We start from the raw sequence: 21,283 nt of genomic DNA on the forward strand, positions 1-21,283 counted from the left end.
ATGGGTAAGAAACCCCCATGATCTGTGAGTGAAAACCCACACAGAGAAACCACTTGGAGAGGCTTCCTCTTGGAAAAAGCCTGAAGGCTGAAGGTTATGTGGGACTTAGTATGGGATGCAGGGAGGAAAAGCATTTTTTGCTTATAGAAAAAATCTTGCTTAATGATGTTTTGAAGGGATTTTGGGGATGCAGGGAACTTATTTTGGGATGTTTAGGAGAAGGTCCATAGGTGGGAGACTAAGGTACATTGAGAACAAGTGTGGGAAATTGGTGGAGTAGAGGATAAAAGGCAAAGGTAGAGGGGGTATAGGAGACAAAAGGCTGTCCAGTGTAAATAGGCTGATGGTGAGTACTCTTGTCTGACCCCTGTAGTCTGTCCCATCTTCTCATTAAAGGGCATTTCTATTTTCCATGTGGCTGTATTGTCTATGCTAAGCAGGTGTTGGTGCATGCTAGTGAACTTCAAGCTGGCCTGGCTGGAGAGTAGGATAAGATGTCTGAGCTCCAGCAGCTGGTGAGGGCTGTGAACGTCATGTGGCAGTGCCAGCAGCTGGGGAGAGCAGTGGACCTGGGGCCAGCTTCTGGGCTGGGTGTCTAAGGCCAGCTCCTGGAGGCACCCACATTGTGTGCATGTATATGTATATTCCACTAGTTGACTTCAACTTGATCAGCTGGAGGGAAGTAACTCTGCAGTAGCTCTGCAGTTCACATTTCTGTGAGCACTGTGCGTCTGTGTAGGTCTCTGTCTGTGTCACTGACCAGGGGGTTGTGCGTGTGCATGTGTCTGTGTGAATGATCACCTATCACGCGCGCATGCTTATCCTGGTTGGTGGCTGAATCTGGTGCACAGAGCTGCAGTATCTTCTCATCTGTCTGGTTACTGGATTCAGTTGCATCTGATGAAGACATCAAGAGGGCAAACAGAAGTCATGGTTCTGAACAAATGGCAAAAAAACAACTATCTAAACCAAATTGTTCTGAATATTAAAATACTTGCAAATAGATATTAATTCATCCATGAAAAATGTGAAAAAAATATTTGATCAATACAGGAATTTACAGGTTCTCTTTGTTCTTTCCCAATCTGAAGAAAGAAATTATGACTGAAATAGACTGCAGAAATAAAAATATAAAACAGAAAATGTGGTACATAAATGATGATATTGGTTAAATTTTCTATTTAGAAGGAGTTTATATATTCATTCAATTCTCTACCGATTATACAAACCAATAGCAGGGGTTTGAGCCATCGTATATTTATAAACTGAACTAAATTGTGCCATACAGCTATTCCTATATTTAGATAGTGGGCAATTTGGGGGTGAAGCTAGGTCACAAGGAACAGCAGATGATTAAGCTGGCAGCACCAGCCCAGCTGGAAGCTGTGTCCTACTACAGGAAGAAGCAGCCAGACAAGCCAAAGTAGAGATTCTGCATTTCTTACAAGTGAAGTAGACTTTTCTGTGAGACTACCACCAAGAAACAATATGTGAGAGGTCTCTGCTACTGTCCCTCAGATATCTGTGCTGAAAGGCATTGTACAAAGACACTGATACATAAAGGTTGGGCCAGGGCCCAGGTGAAAAAGAAAAGCGAGTGACTTTCAATTATCTGAAATGTATTTAGACTTCTTCAGTTTACCTTCTACATTTGAGATGTGAATTAAAATGCACAAAGCAAATCTCATTTTTGTCAAACTAAAATAGCTTACACAGGCATGCTTGAATTAGGTAAAATTATTCAAAGCTGTTTGTGCAGAGATGCTTTCATACATTCATATTTCCACTGTTCACATGACTTTGGATTTTCATGTCTGGTTATTCTGGATGATTCATGCTTCTGAGGATGAGAGGCAGCAGCAGGCTTGAAAAATAAAAGCAGAAATGAAAATATACAGTTATGGAGTCTGGCATCTGTCTGTGCTTTATCCTCATACCTCTCTGTTTGTTGGGGCAGCTGAAGTCTCTGTATCATTTTCATTTTTCACCTCAGAGTTATTTACTGTGGTGGCCGATAATAGTATGAGACAAAGAATAGTATGGTTCTGTATATTTGAAACTTGAGGCTCTGCATATTTGAAACTCGAGGCTCTGCTGAATCCTCAGATGTGTTGCGTTCTTCTTGGGGCTGGCCACTGGAGATGGAAACCTACCATTGAGAGGAGTGAAGGTGCACAGCTCTTAGTTTTTTACACTATGTCAAGAATATCAGGAAAACAAGAATAAATGTATTTGGGGATGCTGCAGAAGAAAGGAATTACTCATTCTTTAACACGAGTCTCAACTCACTTGTGCTTTGAGAGCCTTTGAGAGCCAACAAAATGTCCCCCTCTGGCTGTCCTAGCCACTTAAGGAAAAGAGTTCCAAGGGAACTTTGAATAATGTTTACCCAAAACAGCCCACTGCACTCTGTTTTCTTCTCTGTGAAGTTGATTATTTTTATGCTTACAGTCTTGGAGACCATGGACAACATGCAGATACATGCATCACATATTCAGGAGGCACTCTGTCGGACAACAGTTCCTCTTGGTGTCAGTGTGAGAAGAAATAGTTGACACGCTGTCTCTTTGGCAAAAGAGATTTTATGGCTTTGACTACTGAGAGAGTGCTTTGATGCTGTGTAAAGCTTGCATTTCTATGCTTTGTTTTGAATGTGTGGACATAAAGATGGCTTTTAGTACATTTAAGGGCACACAGGCAGACTGGAAGGAAGCTCTAGAGGCTGGACTGAGAACACTTTCAACACTGGGCAAAGTAGGTAGCTGGGGTGGGTTGAAGTGCTTGCTTGCCTTTATTTGGCTTTAGGGATGCTGTTGATATGAACATAATATGAATACAGTTTGAGTTCTGGTTTTGTTTCCTGAGCTTCCATGGCACTGATCTTTACCAACAACCTGAAGCGAATCAGGATCCCGTTTTAGAATACAAAATTACAGTGGACTAAAAATATTTATTGTGTTGATACAGATCACACTAAAGCAATTCTGGAACCTAATTTGGGGTAAAGCTGTTCATATGAACACAGCCAAAAATAGTTAATGGATAAATATCCCATGTACTTTATGGTCCTTAGGTGAAAGACACATCCAAATTGTATTATAGTCCTTTGTTGCTGGATCTGTTTCTTCAAATCCTTCTCTTTTTTCATATATTTCTTTTTTGGGAATTCAGGACTCTGAGGTACTCAGTTGTATAAATTCCATCAAGCTCTTGCACCTTTCTAAAGTTCTGCTTTGGTAGCAGGTTAGGCATTGCCAAAGACTGACTTTTCTGCAGAAATGTGGTACTTTCTTTTGAGCTCTGGTTCAATCTGCACACAGCAATGCTCTTATATTCATCTATGGGATGTCATACTACTTCTGAGACCTTGTCTCTAATTCTGCATCTGGTAGAGAATACTGATTGATTTCTGAACTGTTGTTTATTCATAGGAAAGTAAATGTATAATAAGAATAACTAAAAGTGTTTCTTAACAAATGTAGCAGTCCTAAGTATTGGAATTATTTATTTTTTAAATTGATATTTGTAATGCAATGTCATTTGAGAATTTCCAGGACTCTGGAAAAGTGTCATCAGTATGCCAGGAAACAGTTAGCCTTGAAGCAGTAACCTAATAAATATGATGATTTTTCTCTTGTTTAGTGTCTGCTTTCAAAGCATGTCATACTTATTCCTATTTTTATTGGGTATATAGGGGAAAGAGTTATGGGGAGGATTTCAAAGGAATCTTATCCATGTGCAAATGTAATTCTTCTAATATCTATACTAAATACTGTAATTGTTGGATATCTCTGTCCATATCTACCTTTAATGAGTAAGTCTTATAAAGGAACATGAGGAATCTCTATTCAGGAAAGAACATGCTCATGCAGAGTTAGCAAGAGATAAATATCTGATCATTCAGAAACAAGACAGAAACCTTCAAGGAATATTCTTTATGCAGCTGCTTAGCAGCTAAAGAGAAGAATCTAACTTAGCATTTGAGACTGAACAGTAGGACCTGTCCTCCTCTAGCTCTAGTTGAGAACTGTAGGATGTACTTGTGCTACCTCATCAAGCGTCAAGAGAGGGAACAAGGGAGAAGCCGTTCAGCATCTCCTTTGTTTCCAATAATGCTTTCAGTTTTAATAGTAGAAAAGAAGGTGGATTGCATTTGCAAAAGGGATGATTTGGTGGTAAAGGTGTTCCAGTATTTGATGACTTTCTGAGTCATTAGGATGGATTACACCCAGTTCTTCCTGAATACAGAACCCTGCGTAGGCACAGCTGCTTCGCATGCACTGTTGCACCAAATGGTAGACATCATTTTAAGGGCCTTTGGTTTCAATGAGTAAGCAAGTTTTTTCCATTTATTCTCATACCAACTGCTATTTTTTTTTCCTCCCCTTTTTTATAAATCCTTGGAAAAAGTACTTTCCTTTAACAGTTCCCCTCTACTCCATGCTAATAAAAAACCCTAGAAAACAGGTGTTCCATGAATAACTATCTATGCAGCTTTGCAGAAGAGGACCGGGGGTCCTGGTGGAAACCAAGTTGAACATGAGCCAGCAATGTGCCCTTGCAGCAAAGAAGGTTAATGACAACCTGGACTGCATTAGACAAAGTATTGCCAGCAGATTGAGAGAGGTGATCCGTCCCCTCTACTCATCATTGGTGAGGCCACACCTGGAGTACAGTGTCCAGCTCTGGACTCCCCAGTACAAGAGAGGCATGGACAGACTGGATAGAGTCCAATGAAGGCACATGAAGATGATTAATGTATTGGAGCATCTCTCCTATGATCACAGGCTGAGGGAGCTGGGACTGTTTAGCCTACAGAAGAGAAGGCACAGGGGGATCTCATCAATGTACATAGTTATCTGCAGGGAGGGTGCAAAGCCAGGCTCATTTCAGTGTTGCCTGGTGACAGGACCAGAGGCAAAGGGCCTAAACTGAAACACAGAAGGTTCTGTCTGAACATCAGGAAACACTTTTTACTGTGAGGGTGGCAGACCCCTGGCATGGGTTGCTCAGGGAGGTTGTGGAGTCTTCATCCTTGTTGATATTCAAAAGCTGTCTGAACATGTTCCTGGGCAAGCAGGTCTAAGTGGCCCTGCTTGAACAGGGGCTGTGGATCAGATGACCTCCAGAAGTCCCTTTCAGCTTCAACTATTTTGTGATTCTGTAATTCTATAAATGGAAGAAATAGGAGTAATAATAAAACTCTGTTAACTTGTCATTTTCTGAAGAAACCCTAGTACTGCATTTCTGCTATTCTGGCATATGGTGCTATGTAAGATTTAAAATTTACTGTCCATGATGATTGGTTAAAAAAAAAAAAAAAAACAAACGAAAAAACAAGCGCCATCATCTCCTAAATTATGAAGAGATAATCTACCTAGAGGCATTTCATGTTTCAGTATTATCTCCCTACTGCAGTTTGTAGAAAGCTAAAGGGATTTTCATCTATAAGAGTATACTCACACAGCTCTTCATACCTCTGCCTCCTTTGGGAATATACATTGATCTGCTGCAGAGAAACCATTTAGTATCATTCTGACTTGTCTCCATTTTAGCACTTTATGACTCACTGGCCTAAAATTTCTTCACTAACCATCCTGGGAAGCCTCACTGAAATGGGTAGGTAATTTAGCACTAAATTTGTAAGTAGCACTAAAATATTAAATGTACTATTAAATTCAGACTAATGGTAACCCATATTGTACTCACCCTATATAGTTTGTGCAGTACAATTTTTTATTTTTTTAATTGATTCCCATCCTTTTAACCACCTCCAACATTTTTACCTGCAAACCATCTGTAAGTGCTATTCTCTGAAGGAGTTCACATACCAAATTTTTTAAAAGAAGTTTGTTTTAAAAATTGGGCCTTCCTCACAATGAATAATTACAGGTATAGTATTCATATGCTTTACAAACCTTTGTATCATAACTTTAAATCATGTATTGTCTTTGATTAGTTTTACAATTACTGGAATGCATAATATACCCATATGACTGATTTATACATATATGTATGTATAGACACGAACAGAAATGTATGTTGTAAGAATATGGGAGTTTTGTTTTAAAGCTATTTGAAAAAAAAGCTTTAACTTAAAATAAAATGTATTTAGATATATATTCCTATTCTGCATAGAGTTACACTATATGAATATTTTTATATTCCTGTACTGTAAGAGTATGGCTTTTTAGTTTTGGTAATTTTTTAAAAAAATTTATCTGAAAGGAAGCTTTACTTTTAAGAAAATGTTTCAGGGGAAAATTAGTTAATTTTATGCAATTGTGCCTTCCATGTAATTGGCAGTACAAGTTGTTAATTAAGATTATTGTCAGAATTTTGTTCAAGTATTTTGTACTAAGAAAGTGAAGTTTTATTAAAATGTGGAAGTCAATGTCAGATTGATTCCAGCTCTCACAAAGCGATAAGCTTCACTTAGACTCTAAAAAAAGACCGAGATTGTACAGAAAAGTCAATAGCATAAAAGTGTACACATATATATTTTTTTCTAGCTTACTCACAAAAGAATCTTTAAGGTATTATAAGGATGAGAAAATTCAATTCCCTTTCTAAAGACTAATTTGTATTTCATTTTTATTGTCCAGAACACCAATAAAAGGCCTTTCACATCAGTCAGTAGCTCTCTTTAACACAAGGAAACCGTTACTCTAATGCAGTTAGACTTTGACATTCTCTTCTAGCTGGGTTGGAGAGGAGAAGGGGGAACATGGCAGCATGTACCAGTTGTGTCAGAAGAAGATAAAATGCCAAAGTTTTGGCTTCCGAGGGTGGAAGTGGGCACTAAAACTGATCAATATTTTCTGGTGTGACTAATTCAAACATATTAAAACAAGTATCTTGCGGAACACTGATATTCAAATAGTCCTGGAGGCTAGTGTGCAGTGGGTTATTTCATAGTATCATGCGCATAATTAGATAACCCTTGAGGGAAGAAATCAGTGCTTATGTAATTCAACTGAGGTCAAATGCAGTTTTCAAACTGGGTTGGCCCCCTGGGGTGTGGAAGCAAAAGATAATTTCCAAGGCACAGAGGAAAATTCCATCCGGCTTCTGTCCATCTCCCTCCACTTTTCTTCTCTCTTCCCCCGCTCCTGCAGCACTGCCCCAGCACTTGCAGCTCTGTTGGCTCTGGAAGCTTTGTGGAAGAGGCAATCTGTGATTTCAGATGTCAGAGCCAGGGAGTGTGGGAGCCAGTCATCCCAGAGTTTGGGGAAAAGGAAAAAAAAATAACAAAAGGGAACCTTGCATAAAAAATTTGAAAACTGAAAACTGCTATCCTGAACAAATGGTCCAGAAGCCACAGACTGCTGAGGGCATCAGACCCTACCACCAAGGGGACCTCACTACACTGCAGCTATTCTGGCTGCAGTAGGGTACGCTGGCTTTCTTCCCTAACCATGCCGCCCAAGGCCTCAGGCATGTCCTCAAACAAACCACTACCATCAAAAAGTTTTAAATATTTTTTATGCAAAAGTTTTAAAGCTCACAAAGAGCCTTTGGAGCCAGTAGCAAAGAGCACAAGTAGCTGATCAATAATGTGTTTTTGTTTTTCTCTTGAATGAATGCTTTTCTCTCCGGCTTTCAGGCATCCTAATAACTCTAATAGAAGTCACTTGGACTGAAAATGGACTGAATTGTGTCTACAAAACACGAAAAACTAACTAATGAAGTCAACACAAGTTTTTCCCTGAAATTGGATGAATCATGTATAGAAAGTGGGTATTAACATCAGTGGTCAATTTTAGATATTAAAATTTAAAATTTTATGAAGAAAAGACATTTCCCAGACTTTCTTTTTTAATGTCCAGTTTAGGAGGGGTTGGAAATAAAATTACTTCCTCAACAGGCCTGGCTAAAGAGATTGCCCTCATCCTTCCTATAGTCCCCCTTTAAGTACTGAAAGGCTGCAATTAGATCCCCCGGAGCCTTCTCTTCCCCAGGCTGAACAACCCCAACTGTCTCAGCCTGTCCTCATAGGAGAGGTGCTTCTGCCCTCAGATCATTTCTGTGCCCCTCCTCTGGACCCGCTCCAACAGGTCCATGTCCTTCTTCTGTTGAGGATCCCAGAGCTGGACGCAGCACCACAGGTGGGGTCTCACCAGAGTGGAGAAGAGGGACAGAATCGCCTCCCTTGACCTGCTGGCCACGTTTCTTTTGTAGTTTTTCTAGTAATGCTACTGGAAAGATAAAAAATGAATTTGCTGTCATGATAGACACTGAAAGAACATGTCTGCTGTGCTGCCAGTTAACTTCCTGATTAGTCATCGTGTTTAATAAACCCTGCAAAAATCCAATGCTGTGACAGGCTGTGCACTACAAGTATTACATCCCTTGAAAATGAAGGAGAAATAAAGGGTATGCTGAGGAACGCAAATACTTCAGAGTCCTGTCTTTTATGAAAAACATTGTTAATGGGTCTTGCTGCATTCAGCAGGTATCATTATTGTACTCTGGTTCTGTTGCACCTTATTTAGAACTGTAGAAAGATCTTGTGCCTGGTGATCAGTGCCAGGATCAACAGAGGTCTATTTGCCCTGCTCATCCCTCCTTCGAATGCTGCCTTTATGTACTAGATGAAGCTAGTCTTATCCTTAACACCTTTGATGAGAGGAACTGCTTCTTCACACAGAAAGCAAGTTGGCTGCACTCAACAAAACCAAACCAAACCAAACCAGAACAAAACAAAACAAGGTTTCTGTTAAAATTACCTCCTCCTGGGGTTGGGTGAGGACTTCCCAAAGGGTACTTCTTTCTAGTCCTAAAGACAGCGTGTCTTCTGTACAAGCTATATGCTACACACCTCTGAACTAACCTGCTGGTGAAAGGTATACATGGCAAAGCACTGGAGTGGACAAGTAATGGACAGAGCCTTAGTTTCCCTCTTTCTATCATGATAAGGGACAATTAGGGATGCTGCCTGAGGAGCACTGAGCTGTATAATTCCACCACTGAGTTTCCTCTTGTGAGGCAGAAGAGGAGATTGACAATTTCCAGGTTTTATTCAATACAGGAAAAAAGTGGAGTTTCATAACAATAACCCATATGTCCCATTTTAGAATTCTATTTTATAAAGAAATATGGTTTAAGTGCCTAATTCTCTATTGCAGGTCCTTCAAATGTAGATGTCAGTATTGTAACTGCTAAAGTTTAGAGAAACTGTTCTTGCTCTGTGTATGTTTTGTCACCTCCCCCTTTTCTTTAGTTTGTTTTTACATAAAAGTTGCACCGACTTTTCTTTTATATGTCCTACAAGTTATAACAGTGTTACATACAAAATTGAATATAACACTGGGAGTTAAAATACATGTATCTTTTTTTAATTTCCTGATGATATAATTTGATGTATTTTCATGTTGTGCAGATTAGTCATTCTAAATTCTAAATAATGCATAATATTCTAAAGAATAACTTCTGTATTGGATTAACTGGTACCACATTGGACTATGTACAGTAATACTAAAAAAAGTCTGGAGGTAACATATTATATAAAAAACATCAAGCTTTTTGATGTTACTGCCTACAAATTTCTCGTCTGTGCCTGTGTGTAATTTTTCTTTCTTTGTTCTTAATAGCTTGCTTACTAGAAAGATACGGAAAGCAGAAACAGGGGTTTTTGTGTGTGGTGGCAGGCCTATGAAGGTATTAATTTCAAAATGGTGTTGGCACTACTGCAACTGTCAGTTCTGACCAGTGTTTATTTTCAAGAGTTATTTTAGACCTTACTTAAGCATATGTAAGTGTATGAAAATATAATATCTTATATGAAGGTCAAAAGACACTTGACATGGTAGAATTTAGAAATATTGGAATAATTTCCTTCCCTGATTTTTCTTGTGATGATGCATAAGTTGCTGCCCCTAGAGGGTTTCTATAAGACAGAAAAAAAAATATATATACATACATCCCACATCCAGTGTTCTGGGAATCTGTATCTTCCAGTGGCATGGAAACCTCAGTAGCCTGACAAAAAGTAAAGTATGAAGGTGATGTGCAGAATGTTCCTGATCATATCTGTTCAGTGGGCTCACACGTAACACAAAAATTCAAGGAAAAGGCAAATGAAAAAAATATGCATATATTTTATATTAATTTTTAATTTTTAAAAAATTGGTAATTTTTTTCAGTGGCTCAAAATTTAATTTGTGTGGTTTGGTGTGTATGTTTTTTCCTCCCTACTACTGTTAAATTACAGCTTCCTTAGTCAAATGCCATTTTTCAGAGATTTATATTTTTTTCTCTCCGAAGTGATAAATGCGTCACTTTTTCTTCTCTCTTCTGTTTGGTGTTTCACCAAGTATAAAGGAGATGCTTTCCATGTAACCAGTTTCTTGTTTAACAGGTGAAAGTACAGAATCACAGAATCAGAGTGGATCAGAATCAACCCCCCCTGCTTGAGCAGGCACACCTACAGCTGGGGGCACAGGAGCACGTCCAGGAGGGTTTTGAATACTTCCAGAGAAAGAGACTCCACAACCCCCTGGGCAGCCTGTGCCAGGTGCCAGGAGCCGGTGCTCTGGCACCCTCACAGGAAAGAAGCTTTTTTTCATGTTTAGTTGGAAATTTCTGTGTTCCAACTTCTGCCCATTGCCCCTTGTCCTGTCATTGGGCACCATCATCCCCATCAGGATACCATTGGCCTTCTTGGCCACAAGGACACAGTGGTGGCTCAGGGTCAACCTGCTGTCCACCAGCACTCCCAGGTCGTTCTCAACAGAGCCGCTTTCCAGTAGTTCAGCCCCCAGCCTGTACTGGTGCCTGGGGTTGTTGCTTCCCAAGTGCAGGACCTGACACTTGCTCTTGTTGAATTTCATGAGGTTCCCCTCGGCCCAGCTCTCCAGCCTGTCCAGGTCTCGCTGGATGGCAGCACAGCCTTCTGGTGTATCAGCCACTCCTCCCAGCTTGGTATCATCAGTGACCTTGCTGAGGTTACACTCTGTTCCTTCATCCAGGTCATTGATGAATATGTTGAACGGGACTGGACCCAGCTCAGACCCCTGGGGCACACCACTAGTGACAGGCCTCCATCCAGACTCTGCTTTGTTGATCACAACCCTCTGAGTTCTGTAACTATCGGATAGAATGAAAAACACAGGGGAAAAAAAGACACGAAGCCTATTGTGAAACACCAAATGGAAAAAAAAAATTGTAAATCAGGTACAAGAGATTTCTGTATAATTACCTTTAAATGGAGAAGGAAGATATATATTGATGCTGTAAACATGAAGGAAAGTTTCCTGTTATTCTAGAAAAATATGGTTAATCCATATTCCTTGTATTCTTTCACATGGAGCACAATGGGGCAAAGTTAATTTTCAGCTGTGTGTGGACTTTGTCTTCACAGGCTGCTCTGAAGAGTTTTCCAGTGTCCTGCGTTATTTATTAGTCAAATTGTTTTTCAATTCTTGCTTCTAAGACTGAATTAATGTTTATGTCAGATGTTTAGTATTAGAGGAGAAGACTAATAGCCATATTTTATGAAACAGAAGGATGTTTTTGTTGTGTATTTGTAAATGCAAAGCTTTTGGAAACCCCCAAAGAAATGAAAACAACCAACAAAGATAAGCTAATCTTACTAAAGCAAACTCATTCTCTAGCTTTCTACTCCTAAAGTTCTGCCTTCTTTAAGCTTCTCAAAGTTATTCTTTGTAAAGACGTTTGTCTGAAGTTTGACAAGTTGATCTACGCCCATGCATGGATATTTTGAATTACAGTACAAACTTCTGCCTTTTTTCCTGAAAAAAAAATCCATTGGAAATATGATTTTCAGATGTATGCTGTTACCATTTGTACACTTTTGTCATTTCTACTCAATAAGGAATCACTTCACAAGTATTTTAATAGACAAGATATCAGCCTTATATTAGTCAGTGAAAGTTCTGTATTTGTGGGTCCATTCACCATTCATGATTCTTGTGAACAGCTCATATTTTCTTTGCTACTTGATTGACTGGTACTGATCAAAAGTGTATACTCTGGGATATTCTTATAATCACAATGCTTGATCAAAAGAAAAATACCTAGATGTGAAATACACGTGTCTCTGCCTTTCCAGATATGAAAAATACTCAAAAGCTAAGACCTTGACAAAATTCAGAGAATTTTACTTATGCATCCCGGTAGTCTGTAGATCTTTGGGCACCATTGATTTCATAGGTATTGCATGATAAACTGCACAAGACTCCTTGTTTTGCTAGACATGAACAACAATGGAGACAGATACTTTAGCAGGACAATCCCACAGTTTTCCGTACAGTCTTTCCTTTGGGTGATTTTTTGTTGTTGTGTTGTTTTTTGTTTGTTTGGTGTTGTGTTTTTTTTTTCTTTGTTTGTTTTTTTTTTTTACCTTTGTGTAGACATCCACATGAATAATGTGGGACATGCTTCTAGACTAGATAAAATGCAGGTTGTATTCCTCTGGTTTTTTTATACTTTGATCATCCTCTCTTCGATTAGAAAGAAACATGAAATGCATGTGTATTGTATTGAATATATTTTCTAGCCTACATCTCAAAACATCCTGAAATTCAAGCAGAGAAAAGGAACAGACAAAGAAAATGAAATATTTTTCGTCAAAATGTTAGGAGGTTCTTCAGCAAAAAAGTTCAGCTGAAGAAAATCTTTTAATAATGTTATGTTGGTAACTGGTGTTAAAGCATGGCTTATGTAGGTGGATGACAAGTTTTACTCTACTGGCCCACTCTAATTTCTAATTGCATAATATGAAGAATGAAGTTTTTAAATAGCAGCAAGTACTGCAATTCCTTGAGCTGATGAATGAGTGATAGTCATAAAAGAGTTTCAGTGCTAATAATTATTTCAGGTTTTAAGTTTGTTTTGTAGAAAGAGTTAATTGTAATCCTAAGATTTTAAAAAATCACTATCTAATGAATTTGGTTGTAAGAGTAAAGTATGGCATAGACCCATCTATTACAAGTTACTGTAATTCCATTTAATTTAAGGAAGATATACATGTACATAGTAACTGAGAATCTCAGAGGACTGTAAATAACCATTGATCTTATTTTAGAAAACACTTATTTGGGTCATTAATTGAGCAGAGTCTTCAGGGTGTTGCCATGAGTTCTGGGTCACTGACGAAGGAAGAGATTTTGTAATGTGGCTGTATTTGTGGTTGTTTAACCTACATTTTTCTGCTTTTCATCAAGATCTTCTCTTTACTCAACGGTACTTTTCTTTTCTTTGCAAGACTTTTCCACACTTCATGCTCTTTTCCTCAAACTTAACCATATTCTTTTAGTTCTTTACATAGAACTTTTCCACTCTTCACTCTGTCACACTCTTCTGTATCGCAGGGTCTGACTTTCAAGGTATTCCATAGATGGATATCCTGTATGAATAATGTACACCTATGACATTTGCAGATCAACTGACATTAAGGTGAAATAGATACTGACGAACTGGTAAGGTGGATGTCATTTCTGGTACAGAAAAGGGTGAAAAGCAGAAGTCTTCTGTTCTTTGTTTAAACTGGCTCTTTTTAGTCAGTGCTCTATATGCTTTCACATGGCTGCTGTACAACCAAGAAGTTAAATAATATCAGATAACGAAAGGTGAACCGTTGATTCAAGGGAACCATGGGAAGCTGGTCTTTAGAGCAACTACTCCTGGGATATAGAAGTTATTGAGAATGTAAGACTTTCATATATTTTTCTGTCCTATTGTTATCATAGGATTCAATCACACATCCATTGCTACTGGGCCCTAAAATTTTAAGGAGGATAGATGGCTACAAAAACAAAAGAACTATAATAGAATCAAATATTAAGTAGATACTATTGCCATTATTTTTTTTTTAACATTTATAGACAACTAGTGTATGGATGACATGTTAGGGTGAAGACGGCCTCATTGATCCATGTCAAACACTGGAGCAAACTATGTCATACCATATGAAAAAATTTTTGTTCATCCGTGGTAGCAGATGGATTACTATTTTCCTAGTCCTAATATGCAAGTTAGTCTTGTGGACAAGAGGAACCTCATACAGTTCTAGTAAACCTTCTACAATGTATTCATAACCTGTGTGATTTTCATGGCCTGAATTTTATTTAAGTAGCTGTTGCAGATTTGAAGTTTTAGTCTGGTACTGCTTTGAAGTGTAGCTGCCTAGTGATAAAGGTTCACAGTGTGGACCATACGGGAGAATAAAAGGAGAAAAACTGTTTGTAGCATTTTCTCTTAATAATTAATGTAACGTTGAACTTCCGTTGGCTTATAATATTTTCTTGAACTCACAACATCTGTTTGTTTGTTTGTTTGTTTGTTTGATCTGGTGCCTCCAGTAAGAGATATATAGACAATTTTCTTAGCTCTAACACTTGAACATTTTTTTACCCTCTGCAGTATATGTATGCTTGCTGGAAGACTCTGCTGCCTGCTACACTTTCTGCTAGCTGAGGGCGTCCCCATATACTGTATCCATCATGCTCCAGCTGTAATCAGCAAACCATTTCGTCTTTCTTCTTCATTCCCACCTGGGGACAGTTTAATTTTCTTTCTCTTTTTCTGTTCTGTGAGGCCATTAACTTGGTTTCCTTTGCTCATACTGTTTGTGTTGCTCTGCCTTTTATATAATTTTTGAGTTTTGTTTCATCCCAACAGCCTTGGTTTCCAATGCAGTGTACAAGATGAGTCAGACCGACAGTACAGTTAGTACTTAGATTTGCAATAAGAAAGTCTGTGTCACTGGGGGACATCTGGAGTTTTAAGTTCTTTTGATGTTATTTTGGGCTTTTGAGATAAAATTCTGTTATGGAACTCAACTGACAAAGTATCTACCCAAAATATTTCAGTACCTTATATCTGACATTTTAGAACAAAATTGCCTTAAAGCCCAGTGAATTTGTGCTTCTGTCTGCAGGAGGTTTATATCCATATGAATCAAATCACAGACATGCACAACTTTGAGTCATTAAATACCAACATCCTCTTCAAACAATGGGTTTAAACATTCTGAGATATTTCCAAAATAACTATCTTCTTATGGCACAGGAAGCCTAAGCTGCAACTGGTAAAGGATCTGCTGTTGCGATGGAAACCTGGATGTGCCTTAGAAGGAATTCCAGCTCTGGCAATTGACATTGTCACTGTTGCAGAACAGAGATCCTAGTAGACCAAAACATAAATGAGATTTTTTGGCAAATTCACTGTGAATACTAAAGGAAGACAAAAAATTATATATGACAATTTTACTTAGCTTGCTTCTTCAGAGAATGGGATGCCAGTTGAGTGTTTCGGGGTTTTGTTTGTTTGTTTGTTTTCTCCAAGCTCCTCCTAGATATTTTAAAATAATGAGATTCAGTAATAAGAACACCACATAATGCTCAAGCACATGGAAAGGAATAAAACAGAATACTTAAATGTGCAAATTAAACAGCCAATACCTCACCACATATTGCTCCCTGTCATCCAACAGGGGAGTCCTCTCATTTAGTTTATGCACTCTTGACCCTTAGAACTTGATGGACTGTTTCGACCTTCTCCCTGTTTCCAAGGGGTAGGTATCTCAAGAACAGAGAAAAAGAATATAACAATTTTGAAAAACTGACTTAGGTAACTTTTAATGGTGTTCTCGAGCTACATAATAAATAAATATTCCAAGTAGCACCTTATTGGAAGAAAAACATAATGTACAATAATGAAAATGTATTCCTTAACATACTGAATTTTTTTAAATTGCACGTACAGGTAAGGATAGCGATCAGCTCTCAAACAGCTTAAAAGCAGCAGGAGTGATCCAGGTTCAGTGGATGCATTCTTTGCTTTGCATAAATTTTAAACAACTTTATTTGCTTTATACAGCCAGGTTCTTGAATGGGGTAATAAATTATACTTCTAGCTTCACTATAAAGAAGTAATTTTGTGGGTTTTTTTTCCTTACAAGTCCATGAACTAGCTGAATAGCTAAGGGTCATTCCATTCCAGAATTTATGTTCCTAAGAGTATTCTCTAATTCTAATGTCTTCCTTTTCAGGTTTACATTTTTTCTAGAAAATTGGACTATAGAGTTGTTTGTATTAGTTCCTTTTATTCTTTGTTCATAAGCATTCCTATCCCCTCTTCTTGTACAGAAAAAGGAAACAAATATTAAGAAAACTGCTAAGAAGGAGAAAATGTAGCCACCTTTGAGACTCTGCTTTGTCCGATACACACAAGGCTGTTGTAAATCAGCAATCAGCTCATAGAGTCTGAGAATGGAAATAAGAAAATAAATGTTTCCTCAGTGCTTTCTGCAGGATCCTCTTTCAGCAGATCAGAGGTCAAATGCATTTACAAAACAGCGGGAGAGAAATATTGCATTGTCACAGTGTGTTCCTGGGAAGTACTCAACTTTACACACTCATTTGCTGCCCACCTGGAAATTCAAATGAAAAAAAAAATAATTCAAGTAATTTTGCCTTTGAGCCTAATTAAAGTGCATAGTGAAATGTGGGAAGGAAGACAATGTTCCCTAGTCTCTGGATGCCTGGCTTATCAACATCCAGCAGCAGAGGAAGTTAACAAGTTTCAGGAGAAGGTCCAAACTAATGAAGACTGTAGGTAATGCAGAAGCAACATTTTGGCCTGGGAGTATGGGTACTGAAGGCTAAGGTAAACAAAATAGCAGTCCATTAGGTTAAAACATCCTTTATTCTATAATTGGAAGGGTCACAAGACTCATTTTAATTAAAGGCTGAAAAAAGGTTACCACTTCCACTTCAAAGCATGATCAGATATGATGAGTAGGTTGCTCTCGGTGTGGTGTCCATGTTCCAGTTTGGCATTCGCTTGTGGTACTACAGCATGATCTGTTCACCCCTGACAGCTGTCATAATGGTGTCTGTCAGCAAGCTGGTTGATTTCACTGGTAAATACATGGAGCTTTTATTGCATTTTTGTTTTGGGGGAAATTGTCCTCAAATGCATGATAAGGACAGTAATGTTAGAGTTTGACAAAGCAGAGAGATAAACCTTTAGTCACAGAGTAAGGCCCACACCTTCTAAATATTGTAGTTAATGGCTGAGAAAAATAATATTATCCTGAACAGCTATAAAACATGAACAAAGTACAATGTCTGCATTTCTATCTTTTGCTTGAGATGAAAATAATGACTTAAACCCCATGTCAAATACACTGGCTTTTTTTATATATTAGACTTTTATTTCTATTTTTATTACATTGCAGAAACTCAACTTACTGTATGAAAGTGTCCATCTCGCTGACGGTGGGTGAAAATGACACTGGACTCTGCTACAATTCAAAGATGAAATATTTTGAAAAAGCTGAACTTAGCAAAAGCAAGGAAATCTCATGCCCTGAAATTGAGGATTTTTTATTTCCATTTAGGGAGCCTGAAATTCTGTGGTATAAGGTAAGGAATGCAAAAGATTTTCACCTTTAACAAAGCCTTACACAATGTTCTGATGATTTTCATGATCTAAATCTGATATGAAGCTTGAATTGTTTTAAGATTTGTTAAGAACAGACAACAGAATCAAGGACAGAAGAGAATGAACTAAGTGAAAGAGAGATTTAAATTCTTCCTTTAGTAAACTTTAGGGCTGGTGTTTTCTTAATATCCATTTATGGATGTCACAAAGAATTGGCAGCTTTCTGCTAACAAGAGGGCTGAAAAGGAAAAGTGTCACCAGTCTGGGCTGATTTGATATGCTAAAGTAAAGCCATGTGAGCTGCTTATACCACAACTGCTTGTGCTATACCAGCCTAAAAATTGTGTTTCTAAAAACTCAGACATAAAATCTATTTGGAAAAATATAAATAGGATAGCTATGCATGCTGTTATCTGAATGAATGGCTTAATTTTACATCATAAAATTCAGGAAAGACTTCTAAGTCTTTGGTCTTTACATTTGGCTTTTACCTGCAAATATCAGTGATTTAATTGTTTTGATCAATAACTACTGACTGATAGATCGTTACTTAAGGGCGAAGTTCTTGCAAACAGTGCTGCCTGTGGGCAGCTCACTAGAGCTTCCATAAAGAGCAGCTTGAATTCTGGGATTCTTACCATCTGCAGGAAATACTCAGTACCTCAGTACTGTAATGCACGCAATTTAAAGTCCCAAAAGAGTTAAGTAAATAAAAAATTTAGATTCTGTGTATTTTGTCTACACAGGTGTCTACAGATGCCTGTGTATACAGGAAATCCTAGTTTATCTATGTGTTGGTATGAATTCTAATTATTTTTTAAAAGCCTGATAATTTATTTGATTACACACATGCATTTAAATATGGTACACATGACTATGCTCTCTAATAAGTAAAAACTTCTGGTCTAGAAGGATTGTGGCAGAATTAACTGATGGTATGTCTAAGATGGGAGGTATGTAACCAATTATTTGCTTATACTCATCTTGGATTTTGTGTTTGTAATACAATATGTACCTGAAGTTTTATAAAATTTAAAACTATGGCTGGCTTCTTAAACAAGAGCTTTTTAAGAGTCATTGACAGTATTTGTGTGAATGAGCTCAAACAACCTCTTATACTTCAACATTTAAAAAAAGCCCTTTCTGTATAAACAATGATTATGCTAAGATAATCAAGTAAAATATTTTGTGACAGGTCATCAGAAGATATTTTTCTTATGGAAAGCACCAATCTCTTTTTCTAATAGCTTATAAATATACTGGTTTACAATTAAAAAAATTAGAAAACCTAGAAACACGAAAAATATTCAAAGCTATTTCAAGTAGTACCTAGGTTAATTAGGAGAAAATAGATTAAACATTTTAAGGTTAATCTTTTGCATGCAAAAATGTATACTCTCTATTATAGCATAAAAAGGAATGTTTAGGTAGTAAAGATTGAAATGTTAACTCATTTTTGTAGGTACAAAACTTCAGTAATCTTTGATTCTGAGATGTTTTTAGGAAGGCATGTATAACAACCTCATTTCTCATTCTCATTTTCTTCTGTTTCTCTACTGTTTTTAATTATAATATTCTTTAAAAATAAATAAAAAATAATTCTCCCTTGCAACCTGTAGGCACTGGCAATGTAACAGTCATGGTTCACAGATATAAATGTAATGGCAAATAAGTAAATGAAATAGGAGCCCCTCAACAATCTAATGTCAAAAGAAAACCACCAGAGGAATCAACTCCTCTTCTTTTTCTTGTCAGAGGGCAAACATTAAATCAGCTGATAAAATTGTCTAGTTGTTTCTCTTTTTGATCAACACTTAACTGAACTGGATTTTTAGATACTTAGTGTATGTAAAGCTCATAACTAGCCTAAGCTCTTGCCTAACCTTCTTGGCTTTGAGAAGCATTGTCAACAGTGGTCCAATTTAAGTGTGAAAACATAGTCACTGGAGTGTTGTATTATCTTTAAACAGGAATGCAAGTCAAAGACATGGAGATCAAGTATTGTGTTTAAAAAGGACACTCTAGTTATTCGGGAAGTTAGAGAGGATGACATTGGAAATTACACTTGTGAGTTAAAATATGGATTCTTCATTGTCAGAAGAACTACGGAATTAACAGTTACAGGTAATTACAGGCTTTTGCTATCTCTTACATTTAGAAAACAACATTGAATATTTTGATTTGAATTGTGCTTATTTCAGTCATTATACCTACATAAACCACTTTTACACAAAACTTTGCTGTGTGCCCAGGTATGTATGGCTGATACATCAAAGCTGCCCTCAATAGTTCACTGTAATATGTGTAACATTTTAAACAAGTCTGAGTTTTGGTCTATTGCAAAAGCTTGTGAGTAGGTATTGTTTTTGAATTGAAAAGGTGGACAAGGAACAGGTATCTTCAGCAAGCACTACCTTTAACAGAAAATAAGATCATTAAGTCTCTCATACTTCTTCATGTGGTTAAATACCTTGGGAAAAAGAATAGCTGTAGCTACAACCCAACAGCAGTAGCTGTAGCCCAGTGAGACCTTTGCAACTGGGTAATTGGTATGTAAGGGGTAGTGTTCAAAGAGCACATGGATGAAGCATGGTAGCATTCTTCCTTTCATATTGTCTCCCAGCTTTCTGTAGTTTATAGTTCAAGAACATGCTGATCTAAGTTGTCATGTGCCGTGGTTACCAATTAACCTATTTTCCATTCATCTGATTATTTTTTTAATCTATATATTCCTAGCTTCAAAAACTTTTTGAAGTATCAAGTTCCACAGAGTAATTATGTAACATAAATGAACTCTATAATTTAGCAAACAGCAGTTGAAGAAGGTGCATTTAATATAATCTGCATTTAAAACTACCATATCAATATGTAAAATCCATCATAGATTAAAACAAAATATATACCATAATAGTAATGTCCACAGTGGCAGAACAATATGAAGAATGGTCTGTTAACTTTTCAGTTCCTCACCAGATCTTTGACTTCTGTTTTACAAACATGTAAAGGATATAGCTGAACATACACCTAAGGTAGAAAATTAACCTCTAGAATTATAGGATGACATTGGAAGACAGAAGTATATTACAGTCTGTGTAATACGCTGTAGTTCCACAGTATATTCCCTAAAAGAAGGCAGAAACAGGATTTTCCTGGCAAACTGGAGGTGAGCTAGTTTCATATGTTTGACAAAGATGTTTACATATGTAAGTTCTTACATCAAATGAACCAGGAAACAAATCTTAGAGAAGGATTTCTGTGGCCTTTTCATGTTCCTTTTTAGTATCTAATGTATAGATACATTGCACACCAACAATTAGTAACAGTGCTTATGTTGTGCATTAGGTTGAATTGTAACAGTTTCCTTTTGTGGTTAAAAGTTTGCTTTCTATTTTCATGCAACCCATTTGCCCTCCACATTACCAGAAATTATAGTGAATTAAGGTTTGTACTTTTCTTCCAGTAGGTCAGTCTGGAAATCATATTGTTCATGTTGTTTTTAGAGAATTCAAGTAATCAATCATATTTATTTAAGCTCAATATCCAGGATCTCTTAATAATTTTTCCTTTGTATGGAATTGATTTATTTGGTCAGTACAGAAAGGCAATTACTGTCTAGTGACTAACCTCACAGTAAACATCCATATACTCTTTTGATTGACTTTCATGTGAAGAAAGCAGAGACAGAGTCTTCAAGAATTTGATTTATACCAGAAGGGGGTTGTCAATTATCTTTTGCAATATCTGATGTATGGATTCAAAGAGTACATATTCCCTCAGTCCTCAGGTAATCCCTTCTGTCCCTATGATAGGTGCTCCACTGCACAGCGGTATTTCAAACAGACTCAGACTAACTCAGAGGAGAAAGAAAAAA

The 21,283-nt window shown here is 37.4% G+C and overlaps 1 protein-coding gene across 1 annotated transcript in view; it reads left to right on the forward strand.

Annotated features, from left to right (window-relative positions):
• Nucleotides 1-21,283, forward strand: part of IL1RAPL1 (interleukin 1 receptor accessory protein like 1) — a 770,634-nt gene that overhangs the window by 469,637 nt on the left and 279,714 nt on the right. Inside the window, exons 4-5 of the mRNA XM_075097466.1 lie at nucleotides 17,207-17,393; nucleotides 19,383-19,536. Coding sequence (XP_074953567.1) covers nucleotides 17,207-17,393; nucleotides 19,383-19,536 — 341 coding nt within the window. The remainder of the gene's footprint in view (nucleotides 1-17,206; nucleotides 17,394-19,382; nucleotides 19,537-21,283) is intronic.

This window comes from Phalacrocorax aristotelis, chromosome 1, assembly GCF_949628215.1.
Source record: "Phalacrocorax aristotelis chromosome 1, bGulAri2.1, whole genome shotgun sequence".
In the NCBI taxonomy this organism is placed as follows: domain Eukaryota; kingdom Metazoa; phylum Chordata; class Aves; order Suliformes; family Phalacrocoracidae; genus Phalacrocorax; species Phalacrocorax aristotelis.